The sequence below is a fragment of the Rhipicephalus microplus genome, chromosome 4 (assembly GCF_043290135.1).
Source record: "Rhipicephalus microplus isolate Deutch F79 chromosome 4, USDA_Rmic, whole genome shotgun sequence".
Lineage (NCBI taxonomy): Eukaryota > Metazoa > Arthropoda > Arachnida > Ixodida > Ixodidae > Rhipicephalus > Rhipicephalus microplus.
The window spans coordinates 207,041,083-207,059,096 of record NC_134703.1 but is presented as its reverse complement, the minus strand read 5'-3'; the positions used below and the strand labels follow the sequence as shown (position 1 = coordinate 207,059,096).

The 18,014-nt window shown below is 45.7% G+C and overlaps 1 protein-coding gene across 1 annotated transcript in view; it reads left to right on the top strand.

The window, feature by feature from the left end:
* Positions 1–18,014, top strand: part of LOC119172983 (uncharacterized) — a 1,299,788-nt gene that overhangs the window by 1,258,747 nt on the left and 23,027 nt on the right. Inside the window, exon 43 of the mRNA XM_075893951.1 lies at positions 5,315–5,545. Within this exon, the coding sequence (XP_075750066.1) occupies positions 5,315–5,545 (231 nt within the window). The remainder of the gene's footprint in view (positions 1–5,314; positions 5,546–18,014) is intronic.

Below are 18,014 nucleotides of genomic sequence, written 5' to 3'. Positions count from 1 at the left end.
CCAGTATTCTACCACTCTCCATCTTCATGAATTGTTAATTTTCTCAAACAACTTGAATCTCTCCTAAGTCATGTCGTCTCTGAAAACAAACCAAAACAAAACAAAAACCCACCGTGATGGTCTAGTAGCTAAGGTACTCGGCAGCCGACCCGCAGGTTGCGGGATCAAACCCCGGTGGAGGTGGCTGCATTTTCGATGAAAGCAAAATGTGGTAGAGCCATGTGCTCAGATTTCGGAGCATGTTAAAAAACCCTAGGTGGTGAAAATTTCCGGAGCCCTCCGCTACAGCGTCTCTCATAATCTTTTGGTGGTTTTGGGACGTTAAACCTACATATCAAATAATCAAATCTCAAAACAAAAACGTCATTAAATGCGGTGACAATAACAGTAAGATATCTGACCTTAACAGTTATTCATGTTTGAACTATGTGCACGTTTTTCAAAACTTTGGCTCTTTATCGTTATTCACAGCGCCTACTAGGTGCGATTCATCACTTACAAATGCAAGGAGTGGTTACATTTGTTCCAGTTTGAAAACGAGTGCCTTTGCGCTTGGGGTAGACTTTCAGTTCAGCGACCATTATTATGTTTTTTTGTCAGAATAGGATTCGCTTTCATGGCCGGTTTCACAAATCATAAACAACTCAAGAAAGCGGTGTTTAACGCAGAAACATACGTTCCATTGATTAACAAACTATAACAATCTGATATCACACAATTGAATCTCCTAAGCAAGCCTACGACTCATTTTCTCCTCTAATAACAAACTGCATAACACAGAGCACATCGCATGTACGTATTTGTTGTGAGAGGGAGAAACCCATGAATCACTAACGTCCCATTGCGCTCAATTTCAAGAAAAGATAAAATGCATGAGAAGCTCAAGTGCAAACTATTTAGCTCAGTGCTACAAATTTTCTACAAAAAATATTCGAATGCACTTGTTGCCATTTCGAAACGTGCTAAACGTGACTATTTTCAAAAACGCATATTGTTTCACAGACCTCATACTAAACAGACCTGGTAGCTTACAAAATATCTTCTAAACAAAACTGGTTCTAATGCGAATTTAACAAAAATAATACTGCATCCAGCACATTTGCTGAGCCAATTGACATTGTCAATGCTTTAGTTGCCCTTTTTGCAGCAGTTAAAATCATTGAACACAGACTATTACTTTTCCGCTCATTGCGCTTTCCACATTTATTTTACTTATATCTTACTTCTAGCGCTGAATATCACTCTGTCATATCATCGTTAAAAACAGCTGGAGCTGGTTCAGATTAGGTTCACCCTTGACGACTTGAGCTTATACACGACAGTGTTTTTCCTGCTCTTGCTGACATTAAAAACAAAATATTCAAGAATGGTACTTTTACAATCTTCTTACAAAACGGCAAGATATCTCTCGTTTTCAAGAAAGGCGATCGTGAATGTATGAACATTACCATTCGATTTGCATTTTTTTTTCATTTTTTAGTAATCGAGAAGATTTTTTACAGATGCCTGATGTTATACTTGAAAATAAAAATTGACTTGCTCTCTCCTCATCAGCTTCGTATTCGTCCAGGTTTCTCATTTGAATTGGTGCTCATTAGTTTCACGGACAAAATCAAACAAGCCATTGACGAAGGTTCACTATTTGCTGCAGTCTTTGTTGATCTTACTAAAGTTTTGGCACAATTATACACTCTATTCTTTTTCACGAGCTCACATCTTATGGCATCACAGGTCCAGCTTTGCGCCGTATCAAGATCTAGCTAAAAACAGGTCGCAAGTTGTAGAAATCGACGGTAAAATTACCTCTTCCAAGATTACTAGAATAGTAGTGCACCAAGGATCAATTTCAGGCTCACTGCTCTATTTAAAATTCCTGAATGATTTGCCCCTGACACTTCGCCACACTGACTGCTTGTTATATATCAATATATTCATCTCATAAAATCATCCCCGTACTTTTAAAAAAGCAAAATAATCACTTGAAAATGTCATTGATTGGTGCAGTGGTAACTGCCTGCACATCAACCCCACTAAAACTACGTTTGTGATTCTCCATTACTAAAAGGGCCACCCGTGGTGCTCACGATGGTGGACAATGTCATACCCGGTACTAACAGTGCCAGGGTTCTGGGTGTGACATTAGATGAGCACCTAATTTTTTAAATTTTCATTCACAAATGCATAAAATTTCTTTCGGCACGCATTTGATCGTGAAAACACATAACTATGTCGAAACGTTCATTATTCGTTCGCTTTACCCTTCTTACAATCATAGACATCTTACTGTGTATCATCTATGGCTAAAACCTAATTTTTTTACCTCGATTATTTTCAATGCCTCCAAAACCAAGCTGTAGGACAGATGAACATCAGTAATGGCTTTACGCCCTGTAAACCACTATAACAAAACCTAGAAAGCTTGTCACAAACAGAGCTATTTAAACAAACAATATCTTTATTTTTGGGCTAAAGCGATGTGACACCTCCATTCCGGCTTACTCAATTGAATTTCTAGTAAATAAATTTCTTGTAAAACAGTAACATCACAAGGTTCTCTTTTAACGGCAATCTACTTTTCCCGTCGCTCGGGAAAACTAGGGAAAACTAATAGCCCTTAATAAATGCCAAGCATTTTTAGCGAACTTCAGCGCCTTTGAGAGTATCTATCTATCTATCTATCTATCTATCTATCTATCTATCTATCTACCTAGCCGCTTACGTTTGGGTGATCTCGTGGGCAAACCTTTAACTTGGCATGAACGAAAAATTGCATTGGAGGGTTAGATGGTTTGACGAAAATGACGCGCTAGTCAAGACAATAATAATGTCACAATCCCGTCGCGTACATCGCCTAACACTTACCGCCAGACAGTGGAACATACCCACGGGTGGGTATGTGCCGCTGCTATGCGGTAATGTGCCACAGGTGGTTGACACTTCGTATGTATACTAAGGAACGACGAAAACACACAAGGGCCATTTTAACGCGCGAGCGTTAAGAAATACCCAACATTGGTAGCATCGAGCCGACGAGAGAGAGAGATAAAGATACAAGGAAAGGCAGGGAGGTTAACCAGACGCACATCCGGTTTGCTACCCTGCACTGGGGAAGGGATAAAGGGGAGAAAAGAGGTTGCAGAAAGATGAGAAGGTACACCCAATCACGAGCACACTTGGGGAGCACACACAGTTTACAGGCGGTCGCTCAGGTTTGTTGACTTAAGGTAAAGTAGCAGTGCTTTAGTTGCTTTCTGCGCAACTGAGGCAGATGCCCAAGGTCCTAGTATCTTCTGCACACAAAATGGTCCGGGGTCAAGTCGATTCAAAACCATCCGTAGCTGGCATCGCTGTGTGTCGTAGCAAGCGCAGCTGCACAGGACGTGTTCGATGGTCTCTTCATCTCCGCAGTAGTCGCATGTAGGAGCGTCTGCCATACCAATGCGAAAGGAGTACACCTTTGTGAATGCAACACCCAACCAAAGGTGGCATAACAGTGTCGCATCGGAGCGGGAAAGTTGTGATGGTAGCTTTAGCTTGAGCGAAGGATCCATTTCATAAAATTGACACCTTTGGAAGCTGGTAGACGACCAGAACGTGCGTGTGAGATCTCGAGCCAGCAGGTAAAGTTGTCTTGCTGCATCATTCCTTGATAGAGGAATCGGGACTACACGGGTTTCTTCATGGGCTGAGTGGGCTGCATCATCGGCCGACGAATGCAAAGAATAAATGCCAGGGTCCAAGCTGGAATTGAACCCAAGCCTTGTGCATGGCAGTGAAGCATCTTACGACAAAGCTAGGCCATGTCTCGGATCCTCTTTTAAATGCACGCTAATCTTCGTGAAACGTCAATAGTGGTTGCAGTGCTGCCTACCCAATTTAATAATCATTACATATGTACTCTTCTGATACAACCGTCCCGCCTTGTTAAAGTCAATTGTGGTTAGTTGCCATGCGCTCAAGTTGATTTATGTAGCAGCGTCCACGGCTAGCATCCTGGCGAGCATCAGCGCTTCATATCAGCTTCTGGTGCTGCTAATACGCATGTTCTAGTTGGCATCGTTGCGAAAGTGCAAACAATTGATTATGTAAACATCTGCAACTTTTAACATATGTCTATAAGTGTACCATTTGTACATATATTACGTCATTTTATGACGTGTCGCTCAATAAAAAAATTGCAACCCAGTCACCTTCCCTCCGCATGCTTCGCATAACGTCGGTTCCCAGGTACGTGGGATCTGTCGAAAATTTTTTTCTGGGATATCCGTTTGGAATTTGATACCATAAGAAATTAAATCAGCGTCACATCTACAACCATTTCAAAGAATTTACAAAATCTAGTGTCTCGAAGAATTGCGTGAGCTGGCTAGCTAACTTCGGGATATTCCAATTTTATTTCTTTTTTATTACGGTTTCTTTGTTTTTTAATATCGCGCATGCCTGATTTTTTATCAATATCATCGAATACTTCATTTCTTTTCATGAATTATTCTTCTTTTGTTTTCGTAGCAGCAATTGTTTCATAATGTTTCGTATTCAATCTTTTATATACGGCTCTTCTGGTAAATTCTAATGTGTTCACTTTGCTTTGATGAATTTGTGATGTCTGTGTCATGAGGATTGTCAGTATAAATTTGTGTTTTGGTTTTTTAGCTTCTGGTACAGTTCATAAATTTATTTACCATGCCAGATTTTTATTGTTTCTTGCTTTCTTTTTCCTTCATCTCTTGCCCCACCGTGGTGGTCTAGTGGCTAAGGTACTCGGCTGCTGACCCGCAAGGCGCGGGTTGGAATCCCGGCTGCGGCGGCTGCATTTCCGATGGAGGCGGAAATGTTGTAGGCCTGTGTGCTCAGATTTGGGTGCACGTTAAAGAACCCCAGGCGGTCTAAATTTCCAGAGCCCTCCACTACGGCGTCTCTCATAATCATAGAGTGGTTTTGGGACGTTAAACCCCACATATCAATCAATCCTTCATCTCTTGCTTAGATTTTTTGAGTAGCTTTTATAGCTTTCTTCCAAAATAAGCACATGTATTTTTCTCACATTGCCCACGACACCTAACATACATATGTTTTAGTATTAGGAGGTACCCCGTCATTTCCTAAACTACAGGACGTCCGAATGTAATACTTCACTAGGTAATATTGTATTTAAAAAAAAGCTGAATGAATTCAATGAATTGAAACAAATAGCATCCATATTTCGGATAAGTTTGGAGAACTGTCAAGATTTAATAAATTTGGCATTAAAGTTTTTATACAGTTGAAAAATGCAACAATCGCTAAATGCATTTTTTACTTTTTCTTTTGGCAGATACGGTACAAGATTGACCGCATACAGCTGACGTTCCTACAATTGTTGAGTTCAAGGGCAGTACAAAACATCACGTACCACTGCCGAAATTCCGTGGCCTTCCTGGATTCAATCAAGCAGACGCACCGCCGTTCTATCCGTCTCATGGCACACAATGACCTGGAACTGCGTGCTCCAGAAGGGGACGTCAACCCGGCATTCACATTCACAGCGCTCTTTGATGGCTGCAAAGTAAGTATACATATGCCATGAAAAATATTCGAAGCATAAAAGCATTTTGACGCTCTTTTCTTTCATCGCAATAATTAACTCGCACACTCGCACAATTTCAAATCGCTCCAAAAAGATGTCAGGTGCCTGATTTTCAGATGTCCTCTCGGCAGTGGATGTTTAAAAATTGCATGTGTATGCCACCAATTATCTAGAAAAAATTAAACTCCACAGTGAAGATATATTAGAACAATAGGTCTATTCTCTTGTAAAGTAGTCAGTGAACAATTTTCAATACATTTAGCATTCCCTGAACCCGTAAATTAGGGAGAAGATCCCCGGGCTAATGACAAGGGCCGACGTATCAGCCCTGCGAACTGCACCACGAAAGCACAGACAATTTAAATTTGGCCATATTTGGAAGCCATTGAATTCCGGCTGTAGTCCAAAGAACGAGTAAGAGCCGAGAGTGGATAACAAAACAAAAATATATTCTGAAATGCGGCAGATCAAACAACACACCAATATGCACACTCGGCAATAATTCAATACAATACGTCTCCAATCACAAGGTACTGCAAACGACGGGTACACACACAGCAATATATAGACAGAACAAGGGGCACAAACAACAACATGTGCTACATTGCAATTTCAGGCACTAATCAAGAGAATTAAAGACTGAAAAAGTTCATGAAACTTATTAGGTTCGAAGCTCTTAGAAAAACTTTTGAATGATTTCTTCGTGAAGCCCCTTACTCGAAGTCCAACGCTGATTGCCGTTCCGTTGCTCCCGATGTCTCCTTTCGGGTACCTCACTTCGTCAAATGTCCGCACTCCAACAAGAAAACTTCTTTATCGGTAACACGTCGGCCACTCATGCGCTGCGACTGCAGAGTGTTCACGCATTGGCGGTAAACACACACCTGTCTTCTGCTTGTAGCGCAAGCCTTCGCCCGCAGGTGGGAAACCTCTTTATCTCCTGCTTAGTAACTGAAGCCATTAGCGTTTGCCCGACGGCGGAAAAACTCTCTACATCTGCTGATCACTGTTATCCGCTGCTCCCTTGTATACGTCCACCCTGATTTCGAGTAGCTTCGTCGGCGTGCTGCACAGCAAAGCTGCGCAAGGGGTGAGACTTCAACAACTCTCTGCGACATGTGGCGCAACAAGGGAGTGACTCACGCTTTCCTTCTCTAGGTTTCTGGGTTCCGCTCGGCGATAGGTACGAGAAGGTTATCAGTTTACCGACAATGCTTTCAAAGGGAATACGCAGCGCGTTCGTGGATTCCATTGATGTTTGTTTTAAATGCGAACGTATCTTAGTCGGGCTATGGCAGGGATCTGGCGGCAAAGCCCACGCACCCGCAGGTGTTATCTCTCCGCTCTCACTCCATCTCTCATTGCAACAACTGCGGGTGCACGCGTTTATCCTCAACATCTGGCAACTGGAGCATGTGGTGTGCGAGAGTGTTGGAGAGGGTAGATGCAGTTCGTCACTCCTTTTGTCCCCATTCGCTCTATCTCCTCCCCGCGCCCCACTCTACCATCCACTCGAACCTCACTGACGGCCGTTCACTGGCTGGGCACCTATCAAGTACATCGGGGAATATGTGGTCGTGGTGACACCGCTGTGAGCCATCAGCGCTGAGTCGAAAACGCTGACCCCCCACTCTCCCGTTCCCTCGCTCCTCACTCTCGGCCGTTCGCTGGCTGGGCATCTCTAAAGGCCAGTGTTGCTCATTTAGCTATTTTGGAGCCACATATCTAGCTAGTTTTAGACTCATCTAGCTAATCAAAATTTTTGTTTAGCTACGAGTAGCTATTGTAGGTATTTAGTCAGAATCTAGCTCCAAATGTGGCTATTTCAGTTAGGTCTAGCTGCATTGTAATGACAATTTCTAGTTGCACCATTGTGACATATGCCTAGATGTGTGCGCCTCAGCCACTTGGCCTCGGCGCTGTCGACCGCGTCGGTGTAGCGGTCATTTCGAGTTAAGGGTGCCCTTGCTCCTTTGTGTTTGGAGACCGAAACTATACATGCATGTCCTATGAACACTCTAACACCAGATAACAGTATGCTATACATGACATTTTCAAATCTCGCTTCTATCTGGAAGTTTTGAGATTTTGTTCATGAAGTGTTTTCATGCGATTGTGACCTCCAAGTCTCCTCCTGGCACCTTCCAACCATGGCTGGATTTCTCGGCGTCACGTGATGTTTGCTCTTGTGATCGTTCGGTGGTTCTCTAAAATCGTGACGCGAAGGCGCTTCAAGGGCGAGGGGGTATCTCTGCTGACTGTTCGCATACGACTGATCGGCGCTTGGCGCTGCCTCGCGGCTTTGATGGTTGATTTTTCGCTGCACTGGGGAAATTAGTCGCTGGGGTTTTATGCCGTCTTCTGCAAGTGGTGGCGCGCGCAGAGTCAAGCACTTTTTCGTGACACTCAACATTTTTTTGTGAGTATGCGGCGTGCATACCCTTTAAAGGTTGTGTTATAGAAACTCGTACAACTTGACAGACAAGAGCAAACTGTACAAACAACACTTATGACACTGCTGGCTTACAGAGGTAGAGTACAAGGAGTGGCTAATGGCAATGCCACAGAACCCCTTCATGGCCTTTTTGCAAATTTTGCAATGTTCTGTCGAGGCAAACAAAGGCCAGCATTTAGAAGCATACTACGTCTGCAAAACACGTGGTTGTGTGCAAAGGAAGGGACTACACCAGCGCACTATATCCGATGCCATGCCTTCTGTAATGGCTAACCCTGTACAGCAGACTGAAGCAACCTTTGCACTTTTTGTCGCTGAGCACTGTGCCCTGATGTCCATGTGTCACCTCAGAGAAGTTTGCAAGCGGATTTTTTAAGATAGCCAGGTTGCCTCTAAGATCAAGATTCACGGCACAAAGTGCACTAATATAATGAAGAACGTCCTTGGAGAGCACTTCGAAAAATTGTTGCGGGACGGTATTGACCAGCAAAATTACAGCGTTCTGTTTGACGAGTCAACCGATATCAGTGTCCTAAAGGTCCTTGGCATCGCCATCAGGTGTTTTCCCAGTCAAACGGTGAGGTTTTTTCAAGTTTTTGTACCCTGCAAGAGCTTGAAAAGTGCGACGCTGAAAACATCGCCTCAGCGCTTTTGGAAAGATTGCGGTGCAAGGGTCTGAACGCAAAAAAAAAACATGTTGGCATAGCAGTATACTATGCGAACGTCATGACTGGTGTCAATAGTGGAGTCTATACACGTCTGAGAAATGAAATTCCTCATCTTTATGGTGCGATATGTTTGTCAATCCAGTCAACTTGTTTGTTTCACATGCGTCGGTTACCTTGCCAAGAAACAAAATTTCTCGTGAGGGAGTAATACCGATGGTTTGCTCACTCCTCGACAAGAAAACTGGGCGTATCGAAGCTTATACAAGGAACTAAACGACGGAGAGGCTCCGCTTACCATACCGCTAGCCAGTGAGGCACGCTGCTTGTCAATATATGCGGCAGTTAACAGAATACTCGCACAGTGGACCAAACTGAAGGAAGTTCTTGAAAATGCCCGGGAAAACGAAAATTGCTACACGTCAACGATGCTCTAAGAAATGTACAGTGACCCCCCCAAAAATACTATGTACCCCTGCTGGACTGGGTTTCAACTGAAGTGCAGCGTATCAACAAATCATATCAAGCGGAAAACCTAGACCCGAAGAAATTGTTCGAAAATCTGATGAAGCTTGTGAAGTCGACAGCCAACAAAGTATCTCTACCGACTTTCCAGTATACGACGTGTTAACAGTCATTATCAACGAGCATCTTGATCCTAATTCGTACTTTGGTCACTAGTTTGAAACAGCACTCCGAGACGCATGCGCACCACGTGACGATGAAAAAGAGCTACGCCTTCGCTGTCCACGTTTCATCGGAGAACTATTTAAGCAGCTGGGTTAACGGCTTCGCGAAAACAATCAGTGCTTGAGTAAGACTTCTCTTCTTTCTGTAGAGCACGCACTGAAGCTAATACAAGAGCCAATTATGGAATCGGCATCGCAGTTCCTCCCTGTGGAAGCCGTGTTCGCTTGCGAAACGCAATGGAAAATCTCGCGGCACGTAAAATGGTGCTGTACAAACAGAACCGATAGATCTTGGCAGGAAGTAGGTTCTTAGAAGTATGCGCAAGGCGAGAACCTATTCACCGAGCTCGCCATGCTCGCCATGACAGTGCTGCCGCGCCCTTCTCGAATGCTGATATTGAACAGTGCTTTAGCGACAGGGGCAATGTGAAGTGCAGGCGTCGCAATTCGGACTGGACATTGACACTCTGAAAGCGTTACTGAAAATGCAATATGGCCTTCAGAGACACACAAAAAAGAGCCGCGATTATAGCCTGGCAGCTGACGTGGCTGCGAAAATCAGTACGATGACATCCTTTGCAACAGCAGAAGAGGATGTCCTGCAACTTGCACATATCATCCAAGATTTATGTGTTCCACTGGACTGATTCCTGTTTACATGGCTTTACACTTGTACTGCAATTTGTTTACACTTCTCAAGCTGGAAAACAGGCTTTCATCATTACTGTTTACCGTATGTTATATGGCTTCCTGTTAATAAATATAGCCCATGATTTTTTATTCGCCAATGTGATTCATTGTACATTCAGAGGGACGCTAAAATCTCTAATATACGTTTTGTTTATCAATTGTCATTATGTTTTCTGATCTGCAGCCGCGCGATTTCATTGACATATGTTCAAATATCTGATAGCATGTTGGACCTATTTTGGCTCGGAACACCGGTTCCGGAGGATATATAGCTGAAAGGCTAAGCTAAAGTGAGACTAAATATTGCGGTTGCGTCTGGCGACGGAAGTGCGATGGGGCGGCATTTTCGCGTGCGCGTGGAGGAAGGGCGTGGCAGCGGGCTGCATCAGCATAGCTCATGACTTGCAGCTGCGGCTCTAGAGGCTTAGGAACGCGCAGCGATTGCTGGATCTCCTGGCGTATGACGTCCGCGATGAAATCCACGTGACGCTGCACTGAAGGAAGTAATTTTCGCACCTCCTCTTGCACGATCGCTCGGATCGTCTCACGCAAGTCAGTGGTTCCTAGCGCTTGAATGCCAGCGTAGCTTGTAGACGAGAAGCTACTGTTATATTGCCGTGTGCGCATCTCGAGCGTCTTCTCTATCGTAGATGCTTCTGAAACGAATTCGGCGAACGTCTTTGGCGGGTTTCTGATCAGGCCGGCGAAGAGTTCCTGCTTTACTCCTCGCATGAGCAGACGGACATTCTTCTCCTCAGACATGTCGGAGTCAGCGTGGCGGAAGAGTTTAATCATATCTTCCGTGAATAGCGCCACGTTTGCACTAGGCGTCTGCATCCGGGTTTCGAGGAGAGATGCGGCCTTCTCCTTGCGCCCCACACTTGCGAAACTGGTGAGGAACCTGGCGCGAAAAACGTCCCACGTTGTAAGGCTTCGCTCTTCATTCTCGAACCAGGTCCGAGCAGCATCTTCTAAGGCGAAATACACACGCCGGAGCGTGTCATCGTCTGTCCAGTCATTGAAGGCGGCGACGTGGTCGAACCTTGTGATCCAGCTTTCCGGGTCTTCCAGTGGCGAACCGTGGAAAGTTGGCGGCTCTTTGGGTTGCAGGAACAGGAGTGGTGCAGTTGGAACCGGCGTTGACATCGTCGCCGTGGTCGATGTCAACGTCTTGGTTTTCTGAGCCTTGTCCAGTAAAAGCCCGTACTCCGGTGGCAGACCTTGTTGCTTGCGGCTAACTCGCTGCTCGTTGCTGGCGTCGGTGTCTTCCCGGCGTAGGCTAGGTTCACGGCTTGACTGAGGCGTCCGGTACATGAAAGAAACAGCACCTCCACCAGATGTCACGGGGTCGTGACGTGGACAAATGGAGCACGCTGTGAGTCGAATAATAAATTATTTATTTGGGCGAACCTGTGCCCAGCAAACGGAAAGTCGGACTACAGTAGCAGTCTTGGACTGATAGCGGCGAACGGAGGGTTGGCAGTCGATCAACAACTGACAAGTGGCGAAGTGCGTCGGCATTTACACTTTTGCCATCGAATGTTCTAGCGTTATCGCCACCGGCGACGTAGGTTCCAGAATAATATTTACAGTTCGCGGAGTGGGCTTGATCTTATCGAAAGGATCTACTACAGTCCTGAAGCTTCTCGAAAACTGCAGGCGCGGTTTGCGCTGGGAATTGTGTAGTGTATTGGGGTGATAACAAAACTTGAGAAATGGAACGTGGCATTATGAACAATATATTTGTTTAGACAGATACATTAGAACCTGAAAACTCAGTTGCTAATAATATCGCCCAAGGTTAATAAATATAAAAATCTGTCAAAAGCCTCCCTTTTAAATTTCTGACTGTTATCTCCGACGATGACGTCACTGATTTCAACGGGTTTCTTTGATTTGATTGATATATGGTGTTTAACGTCCCAAAACCACGATATGATTATGAGAGACGCCGTAGTTGAGGGCTCCGGAAATTTCGACCACCTTGGGTTCTTTAACGTGCACCCAAACTGAGCACACGGGCCTACAACATTTCCGCCTCCATCGGAAATGCAGCCGCCGCAGCCGGGATTTGAACCCGCGACATGCGGGTCAGCAGCCGAGTACCTTAGCCACTAGACCACCGCGGCGGGGCAACTTGCTTCTTTCGTATTTTGACCACAAACTCACAAAGAAGTTTTTTGAAGTTCGTCGTGTTAAGCTTCTGGGTACCTGCTTATTTTAATTAAGAACTCCGCTCGCCGAGGGAATTTTTATTTCCCTTGGTTTTTTTTTTGTGGTTTTCCAATTCGCTAAAAACAGAGTTTATTTTCTTTTACATATCTACATGCATTGTCAGCTTGTATTTTCCGAGTGCGTCAAAAAAAGTCTGCACTAATTATAGGGGTTAAAACAGGCGTACTTTGTTTTGTTGCTAAATCATGTTCTGCCAGCAAGATAACCTTATGGGACAGCCGTCTCTTATTTTTGAGATGACAAGGCCACAAATAAATTGGTTGTGTGTGACGAACGTGGTTAAAATTGTTTTCAAAATGCTGGAAAAAATAATTAGCAATTTTTAGTTGCTTGCTGCATTTTTTAGCTATTTAAGCTATTTTTACAGAACCATCTAGCTACTTTTGTTTTCGGACTTTTCACAATACTCCTCGAAGCGTTTACAGAAGTCGGTAAAGGCGATTGCCTGACGGCAACGATGCCCTCTCTCAGAGCAAGAAATGCCTGCGCATTTCCTCACGATGCCCTTCAGGAGGTGAGGGCATGTTTTTTTTTTCTTTACCGTTGATTCTGGCGGATCATAACTGCGCCTTGTATTGTCACCGTTGCTAGCATTCGCAGGTGCGCGCTTTCTTAAGCGCTCATTTGTGACACAGCTCTCAACTTTACGAAACCTATTCCATAGTTTTGAAGACAAAAGAAATGAGCGTGAACCAACGGCTGCCGTACAAGAGTCTCACATACAAAGTCTCCGACTTTGGCCATCACTCATAGCGTTTAACGTTTTAAAGAAGAATCCTCAATCCTATATTACATTGCATTTCTATTTCCCAACACATAAACTATAACCATAGCTACATGAGTAGAACAAGAATTCACTGTCCCGGATGGCAAGAAAAAAGGCAAAAAAAAGAAAAACAAGAAAGATGCCCGCCACGCAAATAAGAAGACAAATTGCACAAGAAAATAAGAGTGCGCCTGTGCACAAGAGATTGGAGGCGATGTTAGAGGCATCCTGAGTCCTGCTTCAGTACTGCAATGCGTCGAGAGCCGCTGAGTTTTTACCTCGGCGAGCGACCGTCTTTGTGGCTCAGGTCGTGCCGCTGACGAGGGGTATTGAAAAAGTGAACTGGAACGGAGCAACTATAATGCGCGACACCAGGAGGGAAGAAGAGAAAGCCGAGGGCACAGAGCTCGCGAGGGACCGGCAAGACCGATAGTTTGCCATGAACGCAGAATGAAGTCACGTTTTCTCTTACAGTTTAGGAGCCAGTCGTTTCGTAATAGGCGGTGCAGAAAGTGGCCGGGACAGGTCAGTGTCACTCCGTCGACCTTCAACGAACCCGGGCTTGTGGACACCCGTCTGCCGCGTCAACGGCGTACGGATCAGAGGGGACTGGGATGTGCCCGGAGTACCTGCCGCTATTAGATCAATCACTGCATGAGAACCACGTCCTCGCACTTCGGAGCGTCTTCGGCGGGTCTTCCCAGATCAGAAGGAACAACTACCAAGGACGCACGTGGTGAGATACGCTCGAGTGTCGAGGATACTGATATTCGTCGTAAGCTCCCCGCACCCTACATTCCGTTCGTCGGAGAGACGTTAACCGCTGAATGTGGTTATAGGGACGCACCTAGGACGTGTCTGTATAGCAGACCTGCCAAGTACTGGGACACAGAATTAGGAAGACCCTGCCAAGGGGGGGGGGGGGGGGGGCTTTTTTATTTTTTTGAACAAAAGCGCACCTTTCGGAAGGACATGGTCTCCAGGCTTTTCAACTGAACTACCTCTGCATTAGGCAGAGCAGGGTCTGTCGGCGAAAACTTGTGTCGCATGTAGTCGCACACTGTCACAAAGTAGTGCCGAACTGCCTCGAATAGTTCCTCTTGTTCCTTGGGCTTTAGCTTGTATTATTTTTGAACAAGGGTGGTGGTCGCCAACTTGGCCCTCCTCAAGAAGTCTTCCGTGTAGGTCTGGTTGTAGCAATGTCCAGCCTGGTCACACTTCGCAAGGAGAACATGTCCGAGAGTTTTGTCGGACATGGACGACCGAAATTCAGTTCTAGTTTTCCTCACAAGGCTGAAGAGACGCTAACACTCGGCATTGCTGTGTGGAATTGACGAAATTCCAAGCATCACCTCAGAAATTCGGCTGAGCTTCAACGTTTCATCTGCAGTTCTCAGCTGTGACACCATTCTCCACTGCGCATCTACTCGTTCTTCTTGTACAATATGCGGAGGAAGATCGTGAGCCTGCAACTTGGAAAACTCTACCTTCAGTGCGTCGACCGCTTCCATTTTCGACTCTCCCGGTTGGAGAGGTAGCATCGCTGAAAAAGAGTCCACAAAAAAGCGAACCTTTCAGAAGAACGTCGTGTCCAGGGTTTTCAGCTGAAACTACCTCTGCATTAAGCAGGGCAGGGTCTGTCAGGGGAAACGTGTGTCGCATGTAGTCGCCCACTGTCACAAAGTAGTGCCGAACTGCCTCGAAGAACTCCTGTTGCTCACTGGGCTTTAGCTTTTCTACCACAGTCCTAGTTTCCTGTCCAATGATGAGGTCCTCGTCCCCTTTCTGTGCCTCCCTGCTATGGTAGTCCAAGTTGAGCAGCTCCTGCTTCGTTTCAGCCACGATGGGTTTACAAATCTCGAGAAAATGTCTCGAAGAAGTTCCAAGAGAAGCGACCGTAGCACGTGGATCTGGGGAGCTTGTGCTTGCAAGAAGAGGTTCACTTTCTCGAAAATGGGAATAATATTCTGCAAGAAGAGACAGTATGCTCGGTTTTTTTTTCAGGGTGAGGAAAACAAAAAAAACCGTTCTTCACGTGTTGGGCAGTGCTGGTCAGTCTTCTGTGTGCAGGAATCCTTGGCTTTCTTCGCTGGCACTGAAGGAGCCTGTGTCAAGTTCTTTCTTTTCCTTTCGCACTGATCAGGCTTTTCTGCTGGAGCTGTTGCTTGCTTTGCTGCTGCCTTTGGGATCTGGTATGAGTCCAGAAAGCTGGGACTCTTTTTGTCCTTCACTTCGTGCAAGAAGAAGCTCAACAGAGGCTTCCACTGATCCAGGAGCCTAGTTAAGCATTTCCCAAGAGACAGCCATCAAGTTGGGACATGTTTCAAGATTTTTCTGAAGTCTGCATCATGAATTTTCTGAAACTGCCTGAAGGCCTCCTTCCTCTTAGCACTCTTTTCCAGGTAATAAAATATATCTACAAGAACTTCGTCCACTTTTGCTGGAAGGCACACTGCTCCCTTCTCAGCTGCCAAATTTATTAAGTGGCATGCGCACCCGATTTTAATCAAATTTTCTTGGACTTCCGTCAGCACCGCGGCCACGCCATTTTTCTTACCAAGCATCACGTTGGCGTTGTCGGAACAAAACGCTACACAGTTCGTGACCGGTATATGAAACGACGCGAGAGCCTCCAGAATTAGGTTGCCTATGTTGCGACCACTTGCTTGTCCCGTCAACGTACACAAAGAAAGTAGTCGACTCTCAACTAAGCCGAACTCCCCCACGTATGTCACCACGATCGGGTACAACTGCGAGTGGCTATCATTACTGCCGTCGATGGCAACCGAGAAAACTTTTTGCTTCAAGGAACTCTCCTGAGTACGGTTTGCCATCTCGCCAACAATTGCACTTGTGTTGGTTCTTTCACAGCCGCACCTCTTTGCGACATCCGAAGTAGGGAACATCTTTCGTAGCAGGGGACCCAGGTGGTCAGAGACGGTCAATAGAAGGTTATGTTCAAGCAGAAACCCAGTGAAGAGACATTCCGCTCGGATCACGTGACTATCAGAGTTCCGCTTTGAAAAAAACTGTCCCAGCTGCTGCTGCTTTTCTTGGCATCACACGTGACTTACGTGTTTCTTGGATGAAACGTGAGCGACAACGTCGGTTTTGCCTCCGTGAGAAACACTGATGTCGCAGCCACACACCGCGCAGAACGCAAAATGCTTGCCTTTCCTCGATTCCACGATGCAGGGGAATTCGGATGTGTACTGCTTCAAAAACACCTGTAACTACTGTTTTCGCTCCCGCTCTTTACTAAGAGCCATGGCTGACAGCAAACCAAGACAACAACACCACGGCTGCGAAGCACGCCAACGACACCGCTAACAAAGCACAACATGGCGAATATCGCAAGCTCGATCAACTGAGTGATGGCGATGGCAGTTGGTTTTGATTAGTCTCACCAAAGTTGCCAGACCAACTGTAAGTTTTCTGCTAAAAACGGCTAAAATTTCCGCAAAACTACGTTTTGCACGCTTCTCAGAAGATTTTTGCGTCAACCGTACAACCATACAAAGGGGTCAAAATTTGTACATTGTACGGGTAATCCGGAAGACATGGCAGGTCTGACGTGTTAATTGTCTTGGCAGACAATTAACACGTCACTATACTATAGTGACGTGTTAATTGTTGTGTTTTGAGGAACTGTTTATTGGTAGCTTTATTCTTCTCTGTGTAATTATGTCTCTGTGTATGTGTGCAATGAAGGTCGTGTTTCTGTTCCACACACCCTGTATCCCGCTTCATGTGTCAATTCCACTGGATCGGACGAAACGAGCCGCGCGACAACATGTCGTGACAGTCACACATTTCAAGCTATTCAAACATACAGAGGTCTACTTTTAGAGCACTTGCACAATTATATTCCCCACAAGTCACTACAACGAACACGTAGGCTCACACGACATACACGACACAGGCTAACAATAATACAGCACATTAAAGATCTGCACATCCAAAGACATTCGTGTTTAACCTCAGCCCGTATAGCCTGTAGAATTCACGTCGTGCTTGCGCCCTTTCAAGGTTTCATCACGTCCATCCGATCGTTGCGGGCTCTTTGCCAGTTTGTGCAGGACGTGACATTGAGCCTGATTGACAGACTTTGTCACTTTTCAATCTTGGTCGATTGAGGCCATTTTGTTGCAGCTCACACTGCACGGCACGTTTTTTCGTCGGACACGATGACTTCCCGTTTTACTTTGTTGCACCACGGCTACATCTCAAGCTCGGGTGGAATTCTTTACGGGATTCTCTTTCACTGTACTTCGCGGTTCCTGAGCTTACGAGGGCTCCATTTTTGAGCCTTCCCCCAAACGTTCTGGATCGCTCGGCCCCCACGCACTGTCGATGTTTCCGATGATGAGGTCGTACAGAGAAGTTAATTTCGTACTCCTCGGCTAGCTTCTACACTAGCTAAAGATATAAAGTTTTGAGATTCGGAATGAGTGGCCCTCGATGACTCGAGTGCTTGGCAGCAGCGCGAAGGATGAGCCGTAATCTGGTGAAGATACGCTTTATTGCAACTCTCAAGCGTCTGCCCGGGTTCAAGCCCAACCCCCGCTCTCCATTTTTTTCACATCCAAATACCCCCTTTTCAACCATCAGTCGAAGAAAGGGTCTCCGCAGAAGCCACTCACACGTGGCGGATCGTTGCAGCCAATCGCGAAAATCCTTTTATACCAGACCCTGCATTGGCCAAAATCACGTCACCAAATACAACACGCGAAGGGGTAGGTTCTGAGCGTTTCACACTCTCTCGCTTGTCAGGCCATGTATCGGCTTACCTCTGTCTGTAGCCGTTTTCACGCTGGAGCTTCGTCAGCCCTCTCATTAAACGTCGCTTCTTTGAAGCCTTCTTAAGCGCGGAGAGTACGCTGTCAGGCCCTGTGCGCTGGCCAGGTGCGCACGCGACAGCGAGGCGCCCCGCCATTCTAACTCTCGG